Raw genomic sequence first — 26481 nt, 5'->3', positions numbered from 1 at the left:
AGGAGGGACTCGAAGACATCATAGACCCAGTGGTCAGGATAGCACGGCTGGCCTTGGAATCAGAAACCTCCTCCGGAATGAAGCTCTACACACTGACGCACGCACGCACGCACGCACGCACACACACACACATTTTTATTTTCAGTTTTAAAATGCCTTTGCTCTGGGAACAGCCCAGTGGAAGTGTCAGGCCGGGAGCCATTTGTTCCTGTCCTGCCCAGCAGCCTGAAGGCAGGCCATCTGAGCACATGGAGCCACTGAGGCCCTCGAAAGCATGAAGACGCCCCCGGTGTCTGGTGGACATCCACTTCAGGAGCCACGTCAAGTACTTGTCTTTTTCTGGCTTCAGCTGGTTCTGTTTCGAAGACTAATGATAACCAAAGGCAAAAATGCCCAAGCACGGATGGCAAGCCCCGCATTCCCATAGAACCCCTTCCCCACCAATGCCCTGCGTCCTCCAAGTGTGGGGGCACCGATGCTCTAGTTCTGCATCTGGGTTCTCCAGAATGCTCCACGGATCTGCTCACTCCTGCCCTCAGGGCAAGGATGACCAGGATGGTTTTACACCAGGGATGAATCATTTCAAGGTGGGGCCAAATACAATGTTCGCTGTGGCTCCAAGGATCCTTTCCAACAACCCCCCCCCCCTCATGGTCTCCAAGGTTGTCATGGAGCGGAAAGCTTTGGGAAGTTTTACTTGCTCTTACAATAGGGGACCATTTGCTGTGGGTAGGGCAACCAGATTTTAAAAAGAGCTGCAAATTCAAGAATCATCCCAAGATCCAGGTTATCAATTAAATGTGGCTTTTTAAAACAGGAGTGGTGGCAGCTCCACCTTCCCCAACACTCTGAGGAGATTCTTTTCCACAGCTGAGAAAGCCATCCGAGGACACCCACGTCACCCGCTCTGGCAGGGCCCACCATCCACTTCTCATACAGCTTGCCAAGCCCAAACCAACATATTCCACAGATGTGGCCACATTAACGGGCAGAGACAAGAAAAAGCAGATGTTGTTGTGCTGGAAATCTTTATTCCACTGAATGGCCTTTTTAGGAGTGACACAGAGACATGCTTTAATAGACAAACAGCAGCATCTCACCCCACTGCACTTTTTAAAAACGATACGGAAATTTAAAGGCATTGGAAGACAGGGATAGAGCATAAATTTTTCACAAGCTTTTTTTTAAACAAAGACAAAAGATGTCTGGCAGAAAAATCCGGTGTGATCAAGATTAAGATGAACTCCTTTAAGTCAATGGCAGCACATAAAGCAGAAATGCTTTGGGAATCAAATGCAACGCTTCCTTGGTCATAGCTCATTTAATTTTTGGTTCTGGCACGTAACATTCCTTCCCAAGGAACTACTTTCTACCAAAGCCTCTCTGACCCTGCTCCCGTTTTTGAAAAATTCCTGACAAAGGGTACTTTGGTCCTCCATGATCAGTCATGGTTCAGTCATTCATTCTTGTCCGTTGTTTTTATTGTGGCTCAAGGTTTTATACGTAGAGACTTAGGGAATTCGGTCACAGTGCTGAATTTTGCTTTTTAAAAGGAAAAATAACTTTTTAAAGTCAACAAAGTTCATCTGCTAGTAAATGGGATACTTGTACATTCAGGTTTCAGAGAAGGCACAAGGGCAAATTCATTTAGAAAAACCCGCGCTGGGAGCTGACATCCTCCTCCTGATTGGAAGGTGTCCTTATTACTCGTAACGCGTACAACTCACAGGGCTTGTATCTGGCAGGAGGTCACCTGGACCGAACCTGGGGGCTTCCACTTGTCCCCCACCACCCGGGATGGCACTTTTTCCTTGCTATCTTCCACCCCCTGGGGTAGTCTCTGTGGCCAACTTTGCACAACTGTTGTTTCTAGAAATGGTGATCCCAGGCACCTAAAACCAATGGCCGGAGTCAATAACGGGGTACCAGAATGGGACTCTGAGCATTTTCACACCCATGTTTACCAGGATAGATGAGAACCACCACCCAAAATGTACCTCCACCATGACTTTCTCATTCAACTGCAAATTATTTTTGCAATGGGCTTAAAAGCTATTTCAAAGGAGATGGAGGGAGGGGGAAAAAAAGGCACACAGGCAGTTTGAACTTGTCCTAACGGGCCTGTCTTCATTAAGCCCTTCTTCCGTGATAAACCATTGTTGGATCGGATGTAAGCTATAGAATGTTGTGGCCCATGCTGGCTTCCTTGGACGGAAATATCACATTACCCCCAATTATATCTTAGGAATAAAGTAGTTCTGTGAAAACTTTCTTGCATGTTGAAGTATCTACAAAATAAAATTTGGTTACAAAAATAAAAGCATTTGTGTTTTAGGACTTTTGCCCAGCTTTGAACCAACCTCCTTGATCTCTAACTCACACCTGTGCCTGCATCCTTCCAAGCTCCCGCTATCCCGGGCCCCACTTTCACACGCCCTGCAGCACATGGGGACAGTGTGCCAACGCAGGTTTATTTCCAGTGGAGGCGAGAGCAAGGACAAGGGAACCGTAAGCAATGCTCACAGGCAAACGGCAAGCACAGGGCTGGCGTTCACCTACGTCTCCTGGGTCAGATTCTTCTCAGCAGAGATAAGGCTCTGAGGATGGTTTTACACTTACACCTGGTAGTTTCATCCTTAAGATTGTATCTGGAAACCAACCAATCCCGAAAGATTTCTCAGTGTCACTTTGAGTCTCTGTTATTTTTACTATCAGTAAGATAAGTGGAAGAATAAAACAAAAACAAAAAACTCAGCAACATTTCAAACTTCTTAAATGAGTCATTTGACCAGAAGACCGTGGAGACCCTCATCTACAGGTTAACAGGAATACGCTTCGGGAGTGTTAGAGATGAGCTGCCTCCAGGGCGGCAGAGCCACCAGCACTGGCCTGTCACTCGTGTCCTCCCGCACACATGTCGCTGGCCTGCAACTGACAGGCTGAGGGAAGGTGAGAGGTCAAGGGCATTCTCTTCGAGCTGGGGGATAGGCATCCCCCTGGAATGACTATTCAGTCAGCAATCAGAAGGCATCTCATTTTTAAAAGCTGATCTGATGCCAGAAACTCATGGTTAAACAGAAAACTCCAAAGAACCCTTACTATTCCCCTCAGGGGGGGGAAGTTTCCAGAAGCTGAATAATTAAGTCATATAGTCAAAAATAAGCTTCCCTGGGGTAATTAAGCCACGGTGATTTCTTTATAATACCAAAATAGAGGTGGTGAAACTGCACAGTAACTCAATCCTAAGAGGTAACTAAATCAGACATTGCCACTCTAGGGTCCATCGGCAGCTTACTGAAGGCATTTTTTCTGCTTACAAAGCATCCTCCATCCGCCCATCTTCCCAGTTAAGGTACATCAGTCCCTACAACACTGGCGTCTGGCCCACTGGGGTTATGGGCACCACCAGAAAGATGAGGGATTCATTCACATCTAAAAGAACGTACACATGTCCCAAAAACGTAAATGCCCTGGAGCTGCCGCTGTCTGGCTCTCTAGCCGGCCTGCTTGGCTAGTTTTGAAATGCCTCTTTCTCCAGTTCACTTCCAGACACCTGCCCTGGGACCCTTTCCACCAGCCTTTCCCCAGGGCAATAAAAGGCACACAGCTGCTGCAGCTGGAGAAACCCGTAACCCTTTCCCAGCCAAACCTACTGCAGTTTGCTAGGGGTCTGTACTGAACCCTCTCTTCTTTCCTGTGATGGGGGTTCCTCTGGCCTCTATTTCTTTTTTTTTGAGTCAGCTAATTCTCTGACCTTTCTCTATGTGGCTATCCCAAACTCCTTCCACCTCATCTCCTTGGATCTCCGGTTCCCTACAAACCTCACTGCCCTCAGTAAATCTATTCATTAAAAAGTCGCTCTGTCTCTCATCTTCTCAAAGACCTCATGGCCACAATTTTAGGATCGGGAGAGACTAATACTTTAGTGTCAGACTATGTTTGGGACATAACTTTTCTCACCATTAAAAGCCAGACTACTTTTAACAGTTAAGTATTCTGAAATGGATACATTTTCTCATGGAAGCCATGTAAAGAGCAAAGTGCATCAGCATTTGTGAAGCTCACTAATGAGAGGTGAGGCCCCCCTGGGGCTGCACAGCCTCAGTCCAATAGCAAGTGAATAAAACAGCATGGATTTCAGGGCAAGATGGCACAAAATTAGGGAAGGGGAAAAAACAACAAACCACCAGATGCTTGGAATTAATCCGGGACCTACAAAAACACTTGAGATGTAATAGGTTAAAGCTGTCACAAGAAAAGCCTTAGATTTACACATGAAAGGCGAACACCTCCCCAGCTCCCAGTCAGACTCTGCGCGTGTGAAATGTATGCTCCCAGTCAGACTCCACGTGTACGAAATTTTCGTTCTGATTTTGCCTTGGGCCTCCAATCTCTCCCAGAAGGACGATTCTCATGAAAAATTAAGCCTCATCGCCTGAATGTTTACGGACATACTCGCAGGCTAGTTTTAAGCGGTGGTTGGTGTGTTTCTCTTCAGAGCCACAGCTCACCCTCACAAAGCAAGGGAAGACAACCAGCTGAGCAGCACAGGTTCAGACACAATCAAAGCAACCAGTGACGGCCGTAGATATTTCTGTGTTGTCTGTATTTAAAAGTAGGACTTTGGACCTCACAGGACCAAAGCGATTTTAACGCTACCAAATAGTGGCAAGTGACATTTCCAAAGAAGAGCAGAACATGAACATTCCGTGAGCAAATCGAGCCATTATGCATTCCTATGGAAAGCGCATCATAGGGACAGTGCACAGCAGGAAGCAGACGGGCTGACTGAGCCGCATGGAACAGGTTATCAAGAAAAGGCAGCGATCGGTGGTAACTGGTTTCCCTCTAATCTTAGTAAGTCCTTATGAAGAGCTCACCAAACAGAAAACAGAAAAAAGGCAACGATTCTCAAACGATCATGACGAGAAGTCACGTATAGTGCATATGCATGTACAGTGTCTGGGTGTATACACACACACACATACGTATACATACATACATACATACATACACACACACACACCCTCCTGAACCTGACCAGGCACAACAAACGCAAGCGACCTATCAGAGGTCACACTCAAGCTCCAGCACCCAGCGCATTCCCTGACTGAGCCACTCAGGCCTGTCTGCACGATGGAATCACCAGGTCAGCCCCAAGGGTGCGGTCTACTTGAATGAGGACTCCGGAGTAACAGAGGGATGGTCTGTAAAGTGCGTTCAGTCTCAAAGTTCTGAAGCATTTGCGAGTCTGAAAAGCTTAAAAATAAAAAAGTTATCTCCTCAAAGAGTAACGTTTAAAAACAAAACAAAAATCACCTGGTACATGTCACCCCAAAGACGCACCCTCCTGGAGGTAGTCCCCCATCCCCTACCACACCCCAAACCTCAGGCTCAGTCTCAAAGGCACTAAGTGGCACAGGAAGGGCTTCAAGCTGCATTCCGTTGTCTCCTGTCACCGTTCCCCGTCGTCAAGTGCACCAAGCAGAGAGCAGAGAGGAAGCAGACAGAGGCTGGGGTCGACACAGCAAGGAAAGCAAGGCTTTCAGCAGAAGTGGAGGTGTGGCTAAGGAGCTGAGGGCCCAGGCGAGGCCGTCCCGTTTATTACAGTGCCGCCAGTGTCAGCTCATCCGAGGTGGTGTCAAGGTCGCCATCCGTCTCCTCTGGGCCTGGACCTGGACCTGGGGCCGTGGCAGAAACCAGACGACATCAGAAGGGGGCCAGACGGACTCTCGTGGGATCCGCCTGTGCAGGTGTTACTGAGCTTTCCTCTCCACCGCCTGCTGTCTCCCAACAATCGCATCCCGAAGAGCCGCTTGAGTGGAATTACACATGTAAGAAGTAGCCTGCAAAAGTCCAGCGGGTTGTACGTCACTTAATGAAACAACACGGCAACCAGAAGGGCAGCCTTGGAGATCATTGTCCAAGTCCCCTCCTCCTGGGGTGGTGGGGAGTGGGGAAAACAGGACGGACTGAGGAGGAGGAGGAGGAGGAGGAGGAGGAGGAGGAGGGATAGTAATGTAGCTGTGGGGACAGGAGAGGGAGCTCCTGAGCACTGCTCTGCAGGATGGGTAGGTGCGGGCAGGCCCGGTGGGCAGCTCCCCGGGTTTCCTCCCCAGCTTCTTGTCTCTACCTGACCTCTCCGGGCTACTCAGAAAACCGGCCAGTCTCGGGCCTCTCTGAGAAGGCGATCCTGCTGAAGCCTGAACGCACGGTGATTTCTAAAGGAAGGAGCCGGCAGCCAGTCTCTAACGGGCTCGACTCAACACAGAAAACTGTGTTACGCTCAGCTTTCAAAGCTCTTGGTTTTCAGGGAAGCAGGTCAACCTTGGGAGGGGAACAAACACACAGGGGACGTGTCTGAAGAGGGTCACCAGACACTGCCTGCGAGACGCGTAACACTATGTCTGAAGCGGGGCTTCTGTCTGGAAAGGCGGCTTTTCAGGCAGGAAGGCAAAGTATTAAGAAAGAATATCAATAGCCTAACCCCACTGTCTTCCTTCCAGTTGATTCCAACTCACGGTCACGGCGACCCGATGGGGCGCTCTGGAGACTGTCTTCGTGGGGCAGCCAGCCTCCTCCCTCCCACAGAGCAAGCAGCCCGTGGGTCTGAAGGCCCAACGAGGCTGTCAGCAGCCCAACGCCTAGCCCTCTATGGGGGAAAATGGTCAGGGGCGGTTCTCGGGCCTTCTTTCAGAATGGAACTCTTCCCTCGAAGAGATTTCACGGCGTGAGCACCAATGCCTGTCCACCACCCCCCCAGCCCCCATCCACCAGGGCCACTCACCTGCTCTAATACCAAATTCGCGGCGTTATCGATGGCTCCGCCCAGCTCCCGGTATTCACCAGAGTACCTGATGTAACCCCAGGTGAGGAGCGCGATCAACAGCAGCCCCACCATACAGTTGAACAGCTGGGCCACGGCCTCGAGGCCCACGAAGTGAGTGAGGGCCGAGGCCACGTAGAGGGCCGCGATGCCGCTGAAGAGCACGGCGGGCGTGCGGAAGGTGCTGAAGACGTTCTTGCTGCTGTTGTGCTTGAGGAAGTTCTCGTAGAGCTCCTTGATCTCCTCCTCCAGCTCCTCCTGGTAGCGGAGGCTGAACTCCTTGCCCCCCATCTTCTTGGTCCTCTTGAAGTGGTCCAGCGCCAGCTGTCTACCCTCGCTGTGCTTCTCCTCCAGAATGTCTGGAGACAGGTACGGCTTCTCTCCCCCACAGATCTACGGACAACAGAGGTGCTCATCAGCCCTTCCCTAGGCCAGGGCCACGAGACCCGAGCCAGGTTTGGCGGGTTTCGAAAGGTCTCCGAGATTAACTTTCAAATGTCTCTCAAGACCAATCCCAGCTGGGCTCACCTCACCCGACAAGCATATTTCAATGGCCCCGGGTGGTACAGAGCGATGCCCAACTCTTTCCTAAAGTGATGATTGGCTGCAGGCCCCCATCACCAGGGCCAGCTGAACAGAGCTCGGTTGCTCATCACCTCCAGGCAGACTGCCAACAAGAGTGTGGCCCTTGGCGGTGGGTGCATGCAGGTAAGACCTCCGCGCACGTACCTCCTCCATGTGGTTGTAGTAAATGTCCTTGGCAGAGGCCGCAGCGGCGAGGTTGTTGGCTTCAGCGGTGGCCTTTAGAGAGAGGAGAGCGGGAGCTGGGGCTCCTTCTTTTGATGTCCTCTCGGCGAGAACCCCGTCGCGTTTCCTCCCAGCCTCTTCCCCGTCCTCCCTTTCTGATCCCCTCCCTTCTGAGACCCTAATTTATCAGAATCTGGTTCATAAAATAAAGCATGTCCCTTTCCCCAAAAAAGCTCAGTTTATACGTGAGAATCTTTAGCCTAAGCCAGTGGTTCTCAACCTATGGATCACAATCCCTTTTGGGAGGGCGGGGGTCAAGCGATCCTTTCACAGGGGTCGTTCGATTCATAACAGTAGCAAAATTAGTTATGCAGTAATAACAAGAGTAATTTTGTTGTAGGGGGGCCACCACCACATGAGAAACTGTATTAAAGGGTCGAGGCATTAGGAAGGTTGAGAACCACTGGCCTAAGCGAACCTCCCCAAACCCAAGGAGAACAACTTGCTTTGCTTCAGCACCAGATGCAAGAAATGGCATTGAGGCAATATAAGAGTTTTCTTTGCAGCGTCGGTCCCGGGCTCTAGCGACCACTTATGAAAGTGGTGTGTTGTTAAGAAAACCCACATTTGTCAACAACTGGTCTTAATGGCCAGCACGGGCAAATCAGGATGTGCATGGCACAATGGAAAGAGTGCTGTTGGTTGAGGACCAAAGAGCCCTGGGAAACCAGCACCCCAGTGAGTATGCATGGCGGCGTGTCAGGACATGTTCTGAGCAGGCCTCTCTAACATAATGAGCTTGGCTTTCTTCCCCAGGGTATAATCAGGCCAGGTTTTCCAAAGTACGTTTGGTTAGAAGCCCAGGGCCGGGGAGCAGCGGTCTTTGTGTTTCATCCCGTCACTAGGAGCCAGGATAAAGCGGGACCCGGCCATGCCACTGCAAAGTGCGCTAAAAACAGACCCCAGGGCTCCCCCACCCCCACCCCCCGAAGGGGGAAGGAGAGCTGCAGCTATCGATGCCCAGGGGCTCTGCCAAAGGGCTCCGCCTCGGGTGCACTCAGCACGTCCTGGTGGACAACAGACATGCGTGTGGGGTCCCAGGGCGGCTTACCTGCAGCATGGATTTGGGGTGAGGCAGATCTTCTCCTTGGTAAATTTTAATATAGGCCTTAGAACAGAAACAGGAAAAGGTCACACTTTAGACATAAATTTCCACTTGTGAAAACAGTGAGCCACTCAAGTGCTGCGTTCTCTCTCCTAAGGGCCTAGATGAGATGAGATGAGATGAACCACCGGGAATTAGCGACAACACACCACACCTCCTCCGAGTGCATGTTAGTGGCCGCGGTTAGCGCCATTCGCCAGCAGCACAAGCCCTGAGGCTAGGGCCTCGGGCAGACTCCCCATGCACACTGGCCAGACCACTCACTACCTGCGGGCGGGGACCATCCACCTGCGGGGGTTCCGTCACATCTAGGGGCCACACCATCTCCTTGAGGAGCCATCTTCCTCAGGCCACGGTAATCACTCCTCGGAGAGGGCTGGACTCTTGGGACAGATAGATGCTGCCACCTCCCTAGTGGCTCACTCCTGGAAGGGCAGGAAGGCCTCTGAAAACTTCCGTCACCAGCTCCCTTCGGCTTTGAATATAAGCACCTGTGGCCATCTTGTTGCCCAGGCTGGCTCAGGTCAGGTGCAACAGGGGCCTTGGTTTGCCTTCCCTGCGTGCAGGGCAGGCTCCAAGCCTTTGCAAATGCTTTCAAGAGCCACAGGTGCAGGGCATGAAGGTGGGTTCTGATCCAGAATTTGTGTGGGTTGGGTCAGACGTAGACAGGTTAAAGGGGAACACCTTATCACTTGGCCTCTCTTTGGGCCCGTTTCGAAGTTGTTCTACTCCTTAATATTTCACATTCTGTTTTGTTGGGGCTGTCAGCATGCTGCTTCTGTGTTTCAGTGCATGGGACCTAGGAGGGGTGGCTCTGCAGAGGCAGTAACTGATTCACGGCTTCTTGAGGGTGTGGTGGCAGAAGCTGGGGGGGAATGAGGGGCTGATAACAAGAAGAAAATGGGAACTGATTACAATGACATATAATCACCCCCCTCCCCAGAGAGCTGAACAGTAACGTGGATGAAGGGAGACAGCAGGCCACGTAAGATATAAAAATAATCATTGCTAATTTATCGGGGGGTCCATGAGGGTGGGAGGAAAGGGGAAAAAAGAGGAGCTGATACCAAGGGCTCAAACAGAAAGAAAATATTTTGAAAATGATGATGGCAACATATGTACAAATGTGTGTTAGAGCCCCCAGTAAAATTATTTATAATTAGAAGAAGAAAATGTTCTAAAGGTGACCGTGGTGATGACAGCACAACTCTTCTTGATTCGACTGAGCTACTGAAAGGTGGACTGTGTCCCAATAAGCCTGTCTGCTGACCATAGGGCCGGTTCGCTCATTTCAGAGTGAGGGGCCATGTACAGAACACTGAGGGGCAAGCACGAGGCGGGGGCTGGGTGTAAGCTGCCCGTGGCTGAGTGAGCCCTGGCTGCTGGTACTTGATCTCCAAGCACCCGAGTGCAAAGCACATCCATTTGCTTGTAGGGCAGATACTGCCACCCAGTGGCTCACTCCGGGAAGGACACGGAAGTCTCTCAGTGCTTCTCACCAACTCCCCCAAGGAGACTCTTGCCCCTTGAGCTTGGAAATAAGGCATTGTTACAGTTACTTCACTTCCTTGCTGACATTAACCTCCCACACTCCCCCCGGAAGTCCAGCCATCCGTCATGAAAGTCACCTTAAAATACTCCAGCAGTCCCCGGCAGGTGACCTTCGAGCCATTGATCTCCTTCTCCATCAAGTTAGAAGGGTCCAGGACGAAGGGTATCAGCGTCTGTAGCTGCTCTTTGAATTCACTGGCAATGTCTGTGCCCAGGAGCCGAGAGAAGGAAGGAAGGAGAGTGAGGGAGCAGCCGCCGACCAGCCTGACTGCACTCGCGTGAGCACAAAACACAATCCTCATGAGCGACCACCTGGCGGCGGCTTGATTTCAGGGAAGGGAGTCCTGGGGGAGTGGAAGGTCATGCACTGGGCTGCTAACCCATCAACTGCTCTGAGAAGGGACGATGAGGCTCCTGTAAAGATGGACGGCCTTGGCGGCCCACAGGGACACTGCTGTCCTGCAGGATTGATATGGATCACAATCAACTCAAAGGCAGTGGGTCAGGGGTTTATCTTGAAGGGGGTCTGGTGGCTCGGCGGATGAAGCATAGCCTCGCTGGCAACGCCTGACTGGGTTGCTGTCTTTAACACTGTGGGGTAAGGAGGGCCTCGACTGGCTTTTCTGAGTCGCTATCTTAACAAACCCCTCTCTCCTTCCTTTCTCCATCCAGGTTGCAGTCTGGGAGGTGTTTCTACTCTCCAGCCCATCCAGAAAGTTCACGTTAAATAACAAACTCCATACACAAGGTCTTCAAAATACCGCTACCAACGCCTCCTCTGGCTGAGGCCTGGCCCAGTGCTGACACGTGAAAAACATGGACACCGCCGGTTCCCCTTTGGCTATTCTAGTGCTCGCCGCCTTTGGTGTCAACAAAAGGAGGGGCGCCCGCCAGCCCCAGGCTCCAGTGGAGACCCACCCACCCCAAGCTCCCAGGCTGCCTTCTACCCTTTCCTTGACTCGCCTGCCATCGGCGCAGACATCAGCATTGTCCTTCTCCGACAGGTGTCCGCCCACCTGCAGAGGCTCTGGCTTCAGGGTTTGCTGCATTCATTCCCATGTGCTCCTCGCAAAGCCCTCCTGGCGGAAAGCACTGCCTACCTGTCTGGGGAGGCGAGACGCTGCCGCACCAGGGGCAGTACCTCCACCCAGCTCTCAAGAACAGCCACTATTCACGGCGAGAGAGTCGATGCCAACTCACAGCGACCCAACAGGGCAGGCTAGAAGACCCCTGTGAGTTTCTGAGACTGCAACTCTTCCCTGGAGTAGGAAGCCCCCCTTTCTCCCTCAGCGCCAGCGAGTGGGGGTTTCTAACTACTGACCCCGCGGTTAGCAACCCAACGTGTCACAACAGCAGCCAGGCCTCCTATGAAGAGACGGGGGAACCAGAACCCCAAGAACCCCACGGACGTGGTCTTCTCACATCATCCGGGTTCCCGGGTAATGAAGCCATTGAGTGGGTGGGCGGGTTCGGCATACATCAGGGAGGAAACTCTTCAGTGCAGTCCTGGCCCTTGGCCTCTGACATAGTTAAAGTTTATTGTGCCAGCCTGGCCGATAAGCACATGTGGGGTTAAATGAAGTGCAGAGGGATAAATGGCTCAGTGAGCCTCGCCTTTCGAATTCTTGAGTCTCTTGCTTTGTGACCAGGGTGCAGCTGCCTTAGCCAGTTCCCTGCTTCAGCTCTCAAGGCTCACTTCCTGCAAGACATCCCAAAGGAGAAGCTGCATGGACCTACCCTGATGCAGCCCTGGGTGCTGGAGCAGCCGTGTGCAGACCCCTGCCAGCACTGAGATGTTTACACGTGCACTGACTCGGCTTTCCTCCTGCAGTCAGCATCACTGAGTGTGTTTTGTGAGATGGACGAGGACTTTGTGGATTGGTGTCGGACATATGGGTTAATGTTGGACTTGTGGGCCTGGGCAGCACTGGGCTGGGATGTTTTCTTGATGTGTACTGAACCATTATATGAAACTCTCATATATGAGTCTCTGTGGAGTTGTTTCTCCAAAGTACTCAGACTAACACAGCCTCATTTATGAAACTGAGACATACTGACCTCATTCATTCATTTAGCAATGATTTGTCACACCATCACATTACACACCATGTTCAAGGAGTTGGGGGCGGAGGAGGGAACAAAGAAACACCTACAGGCGCTTACATCTGAAGAAGGGGGTGGTCTACCTCTGAATCTTGTTTCTTGTCTAACAACAGGCACGTTGCCCTGTCTGCCAATATAAAGGTCTGTCTCAGGCAAGCGCATCCCGGGCTAAGAGAGGGGCAAGACCAGGTGCGGAGGAACCGCCCACACCCAGGAAGATCACGTCAGCAGCCGCAGGCCTGGGACAGCTACTCTTCCAAAATTTGCAGCAGCCGCAGACCCAGCACTTTGATTTCGTTTGTGACTTCACTTGCTGTATCTGTGTGCGCTCATTCATCCATTCAGCAAACACATCCTCCATCCCCGCCACGTGCCACCAAGTGCTGCAAGAGCTTTGGGTAGGCTCGTCGCTGGAGATAGGGTGGTCACAGAGGCAGGGATACGGCTGGAGCTTCCGAGTGACCTTAGGGTTAGAAGACTTGAACTCTTTAAGCTGCACCTGAGCTTGGCCAAGGCTCTTCCCCGAAGCAATATGGAACCATAGTTCAACTGCCCCATGGGCTCTTCCCAGAGAAAATAGCTTGCGTCAAAGAGAAACACTACAGCCAGGCTCACTTCCAAAATTTGGTAGAGAATTAATTGTACATCTCTTTCTAACCACCAAGGGGCAACGTTATAACCAGCCCCTTTCTTTAGTTTGTTGTTAAAATAATGTCACCAAACTCACTGCCATTTAATTAAGCTATTCCAACTCACAGTGACCTATAAGACAGGGTGGAAGTGCCCTGTGGGTCTGAGACTCTAACGCTTTGTGGGCATGGAGTCTTGTCTTGTCAGACCAGTTGGACTCACAGGGCTCACCACACGTGCCACAGGACCAAACGCTGAGTGACCCTGTGCCACCCTCGCAGTTGCAGGAGTCCATCTCTTCTATGGTCTTCCTCGTTCTCTCTGACCCTCTGTCAAGCATGACGCCGTCCCCAGGGACCATCTCTCCTGATAACACGGCCAAACGCATGGGACAAAGTCTCACCATCTTCACTTCTTCCAAGATAGATTTGTTTGTTCTTCAGGTCATCGATGGCATTGTCAATATTGGTCACCAGCACCGCAATTCAAAATGCATCCATTTTTCTTCAGCCTTCCAATTTCACATGCAAATGAGTCAACTGGGCATACTGTGGCTTGCATCACTGTCCTCGCGTGCCCACTCTCAGGACTTACAGAGTCTTAGAGGTGAGACAGCAGTGTGCGCTGGAAAGGGCACTGGTTTGAGGCTCAGAATCTCAAACCTACATACTCTGGGCCTGAAAGTTCTTTGCTAAAAAACAATGGAGATTAAAATTCTTTAATTCATAGTAGAAAAAAATGCTATGGGGATTGAATAAAGTCTGTTTTACAAATATTTTCAGCATGGTGTCAGTCTCATAACAAGGAGCAGTCAGTTGTCTCCTTTTTAAAATTTCTCTATTTGATCATTCCTTGCACGCCTGGGAAGTGCTGAGAACAAGGGCGTGGCGGTGGGGAGTGAGGGGCACCGACTCAGGCCATGGTAGTGTCAATCACCTCCAAAGCACGCGACGGCTGAACCCTGAACACGGAAGGAAGATGGAAGAATCGATGTGTTTGCCGTGTGGGGCTGGTGACGAACACGGCGAGTGTCATGGACTGCCGACAGGCCAAACACGTCTGTCTGGGAGGAAGGGGGAAGAGAGTGAGACTTTGTCTCCGACATGTGAGGTGCCAGCTGCTGGAGAAGAGACGTCATGCTTGGTAGGAGAGAGGCAGCGACAAAGAGGAAGGCCCGGGGAAGAGGGACTCTTAAGAACAGACTCCAAGGCGCCGAGCAACAGCGACACGGAAGACACCTTGCCGTTGCCTGGATGGGGGACAACCGCGGAGCAACAGAACCAGAGCAGAGCTGCGTACGAGGGAGGCCGCGGGCTGGACAGCCTCTGTGGGGGGAGGACTAAACTTGGGACGAAATCTGCCTCTCCATTCAGCCGGGTTCTGAGAGGAGGATGGAGCGGTCTCGCCCTCCTGGCTTGTGCGGCGCATGCCGGGTTGCACTTCTCCAGTGGCAGATGAGTTTGCTCTCCTGGCGTTCGGCCAGGCGCCTTCAATCTTCTTCACCTGCACTGTCACTCAGACGCATCAACCCTGCTTCAGGGCTGCTGAGTCAGTGTCCGACTGTCACATGCCTAGGAGGTGACTGGAAATGCCATGGCAGGGGGCAGGCCAGGGTCCCCTGAGTCCTCAAAGGAACATCCTTGCTTTTCGGCAGGAAAGACCATTTTCTCTCTGCTGGGGACACAGCCATCCCTGCTAGCTTTTGTCAAACAGCGAGAAATGTTTTCAGTTCTGCTTATCAGTCCTCCCCCAATAGCTCGTCTGGCTCTCTTATCTAGCACCTGCTCGGAACTCACAAGTCACTTGTATCTGCAACTTCGTCAAAAGCACTCTTCACTGAAAAAGCTTCAAAATCTATTGGAAAGGTGATTGAAAAATCCCAAAATACCCATCTTCAAAGCTTAAAGGTAACATAAAGCCAGGTGCCATCAAGTCCCTAATAGTGCACAGCACCCTCTTCATACAATGAAATGCAACGCTGCCTGATCCCACGTCCTCCTCACCAGCACGCTGTCGGAGCCCATTGTGGCCAGCCCACCCGACCAGGGGTCCTTCCTCTTTCCTGTGGACCCTCTGACTTTACCAAACAGGAACTCCTTCTCGGGGGACAGGCCCCTCGTACTCCTGTGTCCACAGGTGAGACGAGTCTCGCCATCCCTGACTCTAAGAAGCATGCTGGCCAGGCCTCTTCCCACCTGGGTTGGCTCATCCTTTGAGCGGTCCAGTATTCAACTCTGTGATTCAAATGCTTATTCTCCAATCTTCCTTATTCGCTGGCCAGTTTTCACATGGGACCAGATGACCGCAGACCCCGCCACTTGGTCGGGGCACTTCAGTTGTCAGCCTGACACTGTGCTTTTTAACACTGTCAAGCACGCGGCCTTCTGCAGCAGATCCGCTCCATGCCTATGGTGTCTGAGTTCATGCTGCTTCCATGGGTTACTGACTGTGGAACCAAGGACCACGAAACCCCCCGACATGCTCCCTCTGGTCTTCACGCACTGGTCCGGTTGTGAAGATGTCCGGTTTTCTTCGCATCCGGGAGTAGGCCACACAGAAGGCTGACCTGACAGGGCTAACAAGACTGTCGCCAACGATCCTCGAGATAGGTGCAGCTCCTGGAGCAGGCACACCAGGGCAGACTAGTCATGTGTTTAGTGAGGTACAAGCATGAAGTAGCTTCCCCACCACCCCAGACCTTTCCATTAAAAACCCACTGATTTCACAGGACGAAAGACCCTCTAACCGGAGACCACAGAAATTAGATGGCGCCGGGCTGTATCAGTGATCACTCTGACCAACACCACAAAGGAAAGTCCTGCTTAAAATGGGTTTAAAAAAAAGAGGTAGAACAAAAGGCAGAGATGGAAAAAGACCAGCCTTGTTGGATTGAAAGACCTAGAAGAACCCCCGGGCTACCTTTCAGTGAACTGAGTCACAGCCGTCAACAGTGGGCTCCGTGTCCCCTGGATCAACAACTCCAGGGGCCCGCGAGAGCAGACAGGACACCAGGCCACGAAGGCCAGAGCAGCCGCGCCCCAAAAATGATGTAAAAGACAGAAAACCAGGTCGGGAATCGAGAAAGTGCTGACACACATATGTGCGCGCATGTGTATCTGTGTGTGTGTGTGTGTGTGTGTGTGTGCTCGTGACTGGACAATTAATGGGCCTACTGGGTAATCTTTCTATAGTTTAACAATGCATTATGGAACATCTTTGCATGTAACCAAATACTTACAGAGCCATCTACCTACCCTGTCCTTCTTAATGGCTGTGTTCTACTCCTTGGTATAAATGTGCCATAATTTAACTGATACCTCAAAAAGATGCTTCTGGGTAGTTTCCAATTGTTCCCTATTAGATAGCCAGAGTCAGATACTTCCTTGTATACACATTGCTATCCACACACTTAGAATAAAATTCCTGAAAGTGTTGGTAATTCAGCTGGGCCTCTAAAACTGGCAGCTATGATTGTGACTGTGCTACTGGCAATCTCGGCAGCTGGGGAAGCTTTACAAACAGAAGTGCTCAGTCTTATGCCCCAGGGCCAGCCAGGCAATGACTACAGTCCTAATGAGTAGGGAACGACATACACTGGAACTAAGAGTCCCAACTCCGATCCAGTCACCACCCACCTGGTCAGCACTTCCTGCTAGTCACCTGTGACCCAGCAGCAGGTGATGCTCCAATCCCAGAGGAAACCTGCCATGATGGCACGTGTCATGATGCCTCTCCTGGGGGGGCGGGGAATCTCACTCGATAAATACCAGCTTGTATTCAGGCTTCCTTTCCTGAGAACTTTTAAATCTTTGTAAACTAATAATCCTGTCTCTGAGAGAGATCACGGATGGCTATCGACACAGATGTTTCAGGTGGAGAAATCAAGACAAACGCATGCCAACGGTGACAGGAGCGGCAGCTGAACCGGATGGCAGATACTATTTCTGAAAGACCAGGGTTTTCTTGTAGACATGCACTATGTTCAAAAATCACCACTTTTGGGTCATCAGTCCCTGCCCAAGGTTAAAAAACTGCACGCTTCAAATAACATCTGCGGCACACCTTTCAGCTTCCCGTCGAAGTCCGGGCTGGTGGCCACCTGGAGTCCTGGGTGTGGCAGCAGGAAGCAGTTGACACTGGAGAAGCAGGAGTGGATGTGATTTCGAACATTCTGAATTTCCTCATGTTGATGCTCCTTCACCTGCCAAGGAAGACCCACAACTTACCTGTGGCCATTTCTGTTTCCCACCAGAAGCCACGCGTGCGGGACAAGGGAACGATCCCTCGGCCCGGCAGGTCACAGCGGCCCCATCTCGTCTGGTGAGAACACAGAACTAGGGAGCAGTAGGCGATGCACACAACAGATCCACTACGGCGCGGCTCCTTGAACAAACAGGTACTAGAGGGCTTTGTCCAAGTGGACTATTGCACAATACCTGGGAGAACAAGGGAGGCCTGTGGGAGGGAAGGAGGGTCTGACCAGTTAGCTACACTGACAAAGGGCTCTTGTGTTGGGCGTTGTGGAGCAGGCTGGGCCTGTTTCGGTCCTTCCCAAAATAAATAAGAACTCCGAGTTCAGATGAACACAACTAAACTTATGGATGCGACACTCCAAAGGCACACATGGAACCTGGCAGAAAGTGTGAAATGGCAGTGACACACCCAGAATTCTCTTCTACAGCCCTGTGCACGCATTCTATGCCCAGGTGCTGGTGTGTGCGTTTAACTCAGCCATGAAGAAAGCATCGATGCGCCACGCTTCCGTAGAGTGCTTGTGTTCCTACAATTCTCCATCACCTGCTCTGAGTGCAGTCACTGAAGGCGGAGAAGAAAGGAAGAGGCTGCCTGCGTTGGGGGTGGTTCCTCAGGGCATTCCTTCCCTCCGTACCTGGAGACGCTTATCCAAGAATGCCATGCCGCCCTGCAGTCCGTAATTGTACTCGTAGGGGAAGCTCCAGTCTCGAACCAAAAACATAAGTGTCTGTGAAGAAGAAGAGGAGAGCACACGTGTGGTCACTGCACATGAAAAGGCGCGTTTGCAAGATACGCAATGCTTGCGGTGCTTGTTTGCATCGCGCCCTGGCTTCTGCTGCTAAAGGGAGCGTGGCACTGCGCCCAAGGATTTCTCTGCTCTGCCACGTCACGGAAACCGACAGGAGGACACTTGTCAGCCACAGGTGAGGTCATCAGAGGTGGCTCTTCGATGAGGGCAGAAGGAAGAGATCGGAGGAGAAACGGCCCTGGAAGACGGCAAGGGGAAACCGAGTAAAGAGTGTGAGAAGGGATGAGGTCCTCCGCAAGAGAGGGGAATGGAATGATGCTCCAGCACTCAAAGCACCGCTCCCATCACATCTCCCTGCGGTGACTGTGCGTTCGCATCCTGGGACACAACGTGTCTAGGCCGGGGGCCGCCATGCTTGCCAGCCGTGCGCACTGACCCAGCTCCTCGGGGGCCTCGGCTGGAGCAGGAAAGCAACAGGGCACAGGGCTCTGCTCCAGTGAACCTGCGAGGCAGACCCCGACACTCTGCATCTCCTCCTGTCATTGGCATAAAGCGGTTTGCTTCATCAGTTTCTTTAAAAAACAAAACATGAGCATCTTTTCCAGCTCGTACATCTTATAAAAACAGGGCGGGGGGAGGGGGGGGTGTTCGCTTTGGCCTGTGGGCTGATCTGAATTGAAGCAGAGGTAAGGATTATTTTCCGAATCAACTTCCTACCTGGAAAGGCTTCTGAGAAATTTCATCCATTGCCAGGCGACCATATTCGGTGAAGAGCTTAAAAAAAAAAAAGTGTCATGGTGTTTAAGACAGAGCAGCTTAAAATATTCCTATGACGTATTCTTTAGCAAAGCTTTCATTTATAAATAGCTCCAATTTACATTGAGACTCAAAATTCTGCAGTTGCCACGAGTCCACAGGAGCCAGGTGTCTTAAAATAGCCTTGCTTATTCCTGTCTCTCATAGTCCCCATCCCAGCCCCAACTATGAGCAAACCAGACTCCCATCCCTCAGGCCCCCATGTGGCCTGGAATACTGCATTCACGACCATGTCTCCTGATCTCAGCCCGCGCCCTACAACAGATGGCTCCACAGCACCTCAGCGGGGGCGGTCTGCTCTCTTATCACTAAATCCTGTTCCGCCCTATCACGCCTCTGCTCAGAACCCTCCCATCTCCCTGGGTGTGAAAGCCAGGCCCACTTGCAGCTCTCCAACAGGGAGGCACAGGCTGCAGCAGCATCTTTGCGCTAGCTTCTCCCTCTGTAGGTCGTGCACACCCGCGAATTTCTACATGACCTCCCTGTGAAGGTCTGATACTTCTCTGTGGTACCATTTCTCTGTGGTGCCATCGCTGGCCACCTTTGTACCATGACCACAGCTCGCCACACCATCCAGCTGCCCACCCCTGCTCACTCGCCCTTCTCCTCCTTGATACTTTCGCACGATTTCGCCACATAGACTTCATTTACATGCTCCTGAGCGGTGTCTGCCTGGCTTTTGAAGGCCACGAGGGTGGGATGGGTGTCTGTTCCTTGCACTATGGTGGCTCCAGCAGCAAAGAGCTGGGTGGGCCCATGCTGGTCATCCACGCAGCGGGTGAGTGGGCATATTCTGAAGGTTTAGGGTCGGCACAAGTCCACTGCTCTATTTGTTCATGAAAGCTCACGGAAAGATAGCAGTCCAACAGTGAAAGGCTGTGTGTCCCGCAAGGACGGGGAAGGAGCTCTGACAGCAGGGAAGGGCTGCTCAAACCTTCCCTGAGGGAGACACACAAAGGCTACCTCTCTCGGGTTCCAACTTTTTCCGTTCCAAGAAATCTGGGTAAGGCAGAGGCCAGGGAGGAAGTGGCAGGCTGACAGCAGCTCTGAGAGGCACTGGCTACCTAGGAGGAGAGGTGGACGAGGACTACTAGAGACTGGTGAAGGTCTCTGGAGGGCGCTGTTGCTAGGTGTTGTCCAGGTGGCTGCGACTCCAGGTGACCCTGTGGGTGTGCCGCAGAATGGAACCCGCCCAGTCCTGGGCCAAGGCCACAACCGTTGCTGCAACGGAGCCCACCAGTGCAGCCACTGTACCAATCGTGCTTTGAGGGTCTTCCTCGTTTGCTGCCCCTCGACTTCACCAAGCTGGATATCTCTCTCCAGGGACCGGGCACCCACCCACCTAGGTTGTGCCGAGTCCTCTTCCTGGCCCCCTAGAGAAGACAGAAAATGTAGCCCCTAGATTTAACCCAAAACTAGACCTACCCTTCTCTAGACATACATGCCAAGGTCAGCTGACGTCAGGAATCCACCCCTTACCTTACCGGGAGGGACATGATATCAAAACCTGCCCACTGCACTGTGACTGATCCCTGAGCCCCTCACCCGGCTTCAAGCTGCCTCGCTGAGAGTTTAAAGACAAAGGTCTACAGGCGCAGTTACTCCAGCACTGGTCAAAGAGCGGTGCGATAACCACGCCCGTCCCCTCACCAAAGCTCCCAGGCAAGTTTCAGGGGCCTCCTCTTACACACGAGGGGCTTGAAAAGCTCATGGGAAAATTCAGGGGTATCCAACTTCCAGTGCTCCACTGCCTGTAGGAAACCACACCAGACATTTGAGAAAAGTCTGTAACAAGTGAGACACCGACTCAGGTCCCTGGGTTCCACGTATCATTTGCAATCCCGATTCCCTTTCCTCTGACTCCAGCACCTCCCAGACCTTCCCTGAAGGGATCCTCAACCCGGCCTCCAGTGGCCAGTTCTCTCCCCGACCCCTTCCCTTCCTGTCTGCTCATCTGCTTCTTGTTAGTCCTTGGTGGCACCTGCTACTCGGTCATGTCCGAGGTTCGGAGCTACAAAGAATGAAGAAAAGGCCCAGGCTAAGGTCTGCCTTAGGAGCGCTGGTGGTGTGGTGGCTACACGTGGGGCTGCTAAGCGCAAGGTCTGAAGTTCAAAACCACTAGCATTCTACTCCAGTAGCGTTACGGTCTCTGGAACGCACAGGGGCAGTTCTGCCCCACCCTACAGGGTCTCTGAGAGCCAGCATCGACTCAGAGGCAGGCAGTTCGGTTTGGGGTTTGGGAAGACGTTTACCGTGAAAACGTCTTCCACTGCGAATCAGAAGACCTGTAAAGCTTCAGGGAGAAGCCAACAAAACCAAACCCACCCAAAGGATCAGGGATCAGGTGGGAGGACTCCAGCAGTCACCCGGAGAACTGCAAGCCCAGGAGCCACTCCCTTCCCACGCCCAAGAGCTTCTCCATCCTAAGTCCTTAGAGGGAATCAAAACCTTTCCACTCTCTCGGAACCTCCATAAAGTAACCTCCTCTCTCTGCCCGAGTCCTCAGGAAGCTGCTAGAGGACCGAGTGAAAGGAGAGACTTAGAAGAAATGTGTCCGGGCTCTGCTATCGTCTACGGAGCAGCAGCTTGCCAGCCTGGAGTCTAGGCACAGACACATGAAGTACGGCTATTTGCTGCCAAACCCAACCCCACGGCCTTCAGGACGCTCTGACCCTCCCTCGCCCTCACACAGGGCTTCCAAGGCTTGAAAGCTTTACAGGAGCAGAGTCTCATCTTTCTCCGCATTGCAGCAAGGGGGTCTGAACTGCCAACTGTACAATTAGCAGTCCGTTACAAGGTGGCCTGGGGGTGCAGCAGTTAAGCAGTCAGCTGCTAACCAAAAGGTCGGCAGTTCAAACCCCCAGCCAATCCAGCTGCTCACGGTCATAAAAATGGAGCATCTTGGAATATCTGTGGAGGAGGTCTGCTCTGACCCCTAAGGGGTACGATGAGTCAGAATCAACTTAATGGCAGTGGGACTTTAGGGGGTTTGGAGCATTAAGTGCCAGCAGTTAGGATCCATCTTCTTCTTTTAATGCAACGTCATGATGAACTACTTCCAGACTGATCGAAACACTGCCCGCTCGGCAGCACCCTTGCAGTTGTTCTGATGGCATCACTGCTACAATCACTGTCCCTCCACCTAATTGAGGGGTTCTTCCTCCTTTCCTGCTGACTTTCTGATTTACCGAGCACGATGTCCTTCTCCGGGGACGGGTCTCCCCCGCCAAAATATTCAAGACAACAGTTGACCACCCTCGCTTCTAAGCAGCATTCTGGCTTCCCTTCCACCAGGGCAGACTGGTTTGCTCTCCTGGAAGCCCGTGGCACGGTCAGTATTCTTTGCCTAAGGCAAATGCATCCATCTTTCCCCATCTTCCTTGTTCCACGTGCAGCTTTTTTCAAGTGCACACAAAGTGAGTGACAATCCTGTGGCTTGGGCTAGGCGTGTGTTAGACCTCCAAGTGACATCTTTGCTTCCTAAGACTTTAAATAGCTCTTCTGCAGTAGAGGAGCCTCAATCACTAACACCACCACCTGCACTCTCCAATGAGGAGAGCAGAATTAGAGGCACATGCCAGGAATTGCAGTGCAGAATACCCATGGAAGAGATGCATTGGGAGAAACAGGGAAGAATTGCGGCTGTTCAGGAAAACAGAAGACACTGACTAATAACAGCCATCAGATTATGGCTAGCCTGTAGTAAGCACCAACTAGGTGCCAGATACATACCTATATAGTTCACAAACGATTGGTTCGATCTCACCTGGGTTATGGAAAAAGCTTCATAAGCCAGCTCCCTGAGCGCCTTCCTGCTCCCTCCCCCACAATCTGCTCTGAGCAAGGCCTGCAGGTCTTATCCACCCCTCCTCCACACAAAGCCCAAGGCCCCTGTGGCCACACAGGTCCAACATGATCTGCAAGCACTGTCTGAGCTCCTCCCTCAGCTTCTTCCCACCACACCCTGCAAACGCTCCCCCACAGAGGCCTCTTGCTGAGCACACTGCCCCTCAGGGTCTTTGTCCTTTCCCCCTCCTTCGATCACACTTTCTTCCCGAATATGTTGGCAGGGCTTACTCGTCTGGTCAAATCAATAAGGTGTTTGCTGACCACGCCAGCTTCAGGCCAACAACAGATAAGCATTACACACGCCTGGGATCAAACACCTTCCTCCAACTTTCAATCTTTTATTAAAAATTACTCAGGAGCGAAAGAGAAAGACAAGCCAAAGACGCAGAAAAGAAACGAGTCTACAATAGTCTAGCACAGCCACAGCCGCACATGCCCTGAGAGCAGAACCCGAGGGTGCCGGCTACCACCACCATTCTCCCGAGGACCCCACAGAGGATTCTGACACGGTGGGAGGAAAATGTACAACATAGCTTAATTTTTTTTTTTTTAAGACCAGACTTAATGGACCTGCTGGGACTAGAGGACTCCTTCAAACCTCCTGGGGTGTTTTAGCTAAGTGACAGAAGGGTATGTAAAATAAAGACTATGACCCTTGACCACTGGCCTTCGCTAACAAAGCATCAGTGAGACCACACAGCCAGTAGTCGCTGATGCAGAGATGAAAGCGCTCTGGGGCAGTAGGACTAGATGGCTGGGACAATCAGAACAGAAATAGCAACATCAATACTTTGTGAAAAAATGTAATCAATGTCACTGAACAATTTGTTAGAAATTATTCATGAGGACCTAATTTGATAGGTTGTACAGAAAACACATGAAAGTTATTATTTTTTTTAAAACCTAATCCTAAAATTGTCTTCAGTCACAATATTTTTCAATGACATACAACAATGCCAAGCATGTGCTGGGGAATTATACCTGCAGCTGTTGAAGATCATCTTCCTGAATGTTCTGGGACAGATTATAGATCTGGAAAACAGAAATCCGGCTTGGTGACCCGCTCTGGCTTATTTCAAGAAAATCTCAAAGTTGAAAAATTTCCACACTTAAAAAGGTTCACACAGAACAATGCGAGAACCTGTCTAACCATAACAGTATTTGCATTTAGAAAACTACACAGGTGACACTGAAATCATAAAATCCCTCCTTTGTATTCTTAAATTCTTAACAAATCCACATTTTCTACAAGTTGTAGTAATGCACCTTCATTTCCACTTTTCAGGCTTCTCAACCTGTGGGTCGTGACCCCTTTGGGACCCTTTCACGGAGGTTGCCCGATTCCTAACAGTAACAAAATTAGTTATGAAGTAGCAACGAAAATAATCTTATGGCTGGGGGCCATAAAACATGAGGAATTGTATGAAAGGGTCCCAGCATCAGGAAGGTTGAGAACTGCTGTCTTGGGGCATTTCGAATTTAACAAGAACAAAAGTGGGGAGAGTGGTACAGCTCTCGACGTGTGACGAGTGGAATTTGCACCTGCAGTCACTGAACACTTCTGGATCTCATCACAGGGGGTCTGACAGCACACAGTAAGGCAAAGAAGGTTCTCCCCTTATCTGGCTTCCTCGGCAGAGCGTTCCCCGTCAGGTGGCTTTACCTGCACAGAACTAGTCATGGTGCTGAGAGCAAAGATGGTGGCACAGTCTTTCACAGTGGACTGGCTGTCAAAGGCCCCCTGGGTATCCATCAGAATGACCGCGACCTAGAAAGAGATGCACACAAAAGGCGTTTGAGAAAGAAGAGGGGAGAGAGTACCTTTAACACCCACATAAGCTGTACACCCCTGCTCAAAGATTCTGAAAGGGAAAGGCCAATTACATACTTCTGTGCTCTGCTTTAACCGCAGCCCTAATCGAGTAGTGATTACATTAGGCTGCTAACTGCAAGGTCCACAGTTCAAAAACACCAGCCACTCCATGGGAGAAAGATGAGGCTTTCCACTCTAGAAAGAGAGTCGCAGTCTCCGAAACCCACAAAGGCAGTTCTACCCTGTCCTGCAGGTGCACTGTGAGTCATAGTTGACTCGAGGGCAGTGAATTTAGTTTGGTTTTGGCTTTCTGCTTTGACTAAAGAACTCTGCTGGAGATGCCTCAGCTCTGACGTGGCGCAGGTACGACAGACACGTGCAGGGCAGCAGTAAGGAAGGAAACATCCCCCACCACGCAAAACGGCTAAATGTGGATGTCACTCAGCCTGCCAGTCAGTCCGGTTCATGGTTTTTTTGTTGGAAAAGGAAATTAAAAATACCCATACTTAAACCATTTTATGATGAAGACACTGTTACATTCGATGAGCAGCCAAGAATAATCATAGCTGGGAAGTCTGGATGTCCCATGCCAAAGAACAACGCTGGGCCCTTTTCTCACACCACACACAAAAACCAACTCAGAGAACATCAAAGATCTAACTGTAAAAGCTAGAACTATGAACTACAGCAGAGACTATAGCACCGAGACCATGAGCCACAGTGGAAGAGCAGAGTGGGCTTCCTAGCCCACAACATGAGAGAGAGGATAAGGGGCCACAGAAGTGAAAGGTCAAAGACCAGAGAAAGCCATGCCTACCAGTCTGGCTGAAAAGAGACCCTGAGGACAGAGAACTATATCCCTAACTTATGTAACCTGTTAGCTTTCCTACGAAATCCCACAGTCGTGAGTACCGCCTGGAGTTGTGAGCGGCCACAGTGATGAATTACTGACCCCATCAGAGAAGTGTAGCGTCATGGGACATGGGAGAGATAGGTGGTGTGCAAAAAGAATTAAGCCGGATGGAGGGTGGAGGCATGCCTGACCTCTGCCTCACAGAAATTATCCTTGGGCAGATGTGGAGTTGGATGGATTTTCCGTCTCCTGTGCATAACTAACTGGTGGAGGTCAGATGCTGGTCCCCACGCCATTTCTTCAATAACACATTCAAATGCCTCGAGTGATAAGGAGAAAATCTTAATGGAAACTAGCCTCCACCCCACGCCCGCCCAAAAAAAAGAGAAAGGTATGTACACAAAATCAAAGGTAAAAGTGACAGCAAATTTTTTTAAACTAAAATTTTTTAATTAAATAAAAAGAGTAACAGCAGATTTCTTGTCAGAATCATGTCAGCAGACACAGTGGGGCAACACCTTCAAAGTTTTGAAAGATTGTCAGCCCAGAACTCTATACCCAGGGAAGATAGTTTCAAATGCAAACAGGAAATAAAGACTTTTCCAGACATAGGAAAGTACAAAGTCTTACCAGCAAACTGGCCCTACGTGATACAGTAAAGGACATCCTGAGGCAGAAAGGAAACTCAACCGTGAGCAGCGGCAGTGTGACTTGATACCAGTTTGAAGCTGTGAGAAGTCGTGCGCTGGTGGAGTCCACCTACCAGTCCAATCAGCTCACGGCCAGATGATGCCTCGTTTCTAGAAGGAGACAGTGAGCACGTCTCTCCTCGCTGGTCCTTCGTCGTCATCCCTGCTAAGACTGTCTGCCTCCAGGTGGCCCCATGTGGGCCACTGACCCGGGGAGCCAACCTGTGCATTGTCACTGCCCTGCCATGTTCCCAGCAACCTTGGCTCCTTGAAAGTACCAGACCCACCAGCCTGTGCCCTCCCTTTCTGAGCCATCAGCCTTCAGCTATGGGAGTTTGAAGAGGGCGCAAGAAAGCAGTGGACCTGTGGGCTTGAGGCGGACTGGGCTGAGCTGCCTTCTTGATATGAAGTTACTGCCTGATATAAAGTTCTTTCTT

At 51.1% G+C, this 26481-nt stretch overlaps 1 protein-coding gene across 1 annotated transcript in view; it reads right to left on the bottom strand.

Moving 5' to 3' along the window:
* Positions 1–1011: 1011 nt before the first annotated feature.
* The window catches only part of ATL3 (atlastin GTPase 3), a 46852-nt gene continuing 21382 nt past the window's right edge, over positions 1012–26481 (bottom strand). Inside the window, exons 4-13 of the mRNA XM_075545567.1 lie at positions 24353–24457; positions 23671–23721; positions 18742–18798; positions 17911–18003; positions 17085–17223; positions 10367–10494; positions 8685–8741; positions 7556–7627; positions 6788–7219; positions 1012–5846 (exon numbers count right to left, since the gene is read on the bottom strand). Of these exons, the coding sequence (XP_075401682.1) occupies positions 5757–5846; positions 6788–7219; positions 7556–7627; positions 8685–8741; positions 10367–10494; positions 17085–17223; positions 17911–18003; positions 18742–18798; positions 23671–23721; positions 24353–24457 (1224 nt within the window). The 3' untranslated portion in view covers positions 1012–5756. The remainder of the gene's footprint in view (positions 5847–6787; positions 7220–7555; positions 7628–8684; positions 8742–10366; positions 10495–17084; positions 17224–17910; positions 18004–18741; positions 18799–23670; positions 23722–24352; positions 24458–26481) is intronic.

The sequence above is a fragment of the Tenrec ecaudatus genome, chromosome 4 (assembly GCF_050624435.1).
Source record: "Tenrec ecaudatus isolate mTenEca1 chromosome 4, mTenEca1.hap1, whole genome shotgun sequence".
In the NCBI taxonomy this organism is placed as follows: Eukaryota; Metazoa; Chordata; class Mammalia; order Afrosoricida; family Tenrecidae; genus Tenrec; species Tenrec ecaudatus.
This window is presented reverse-complemented; position numbering and strand designations above follow the sequence as displayed.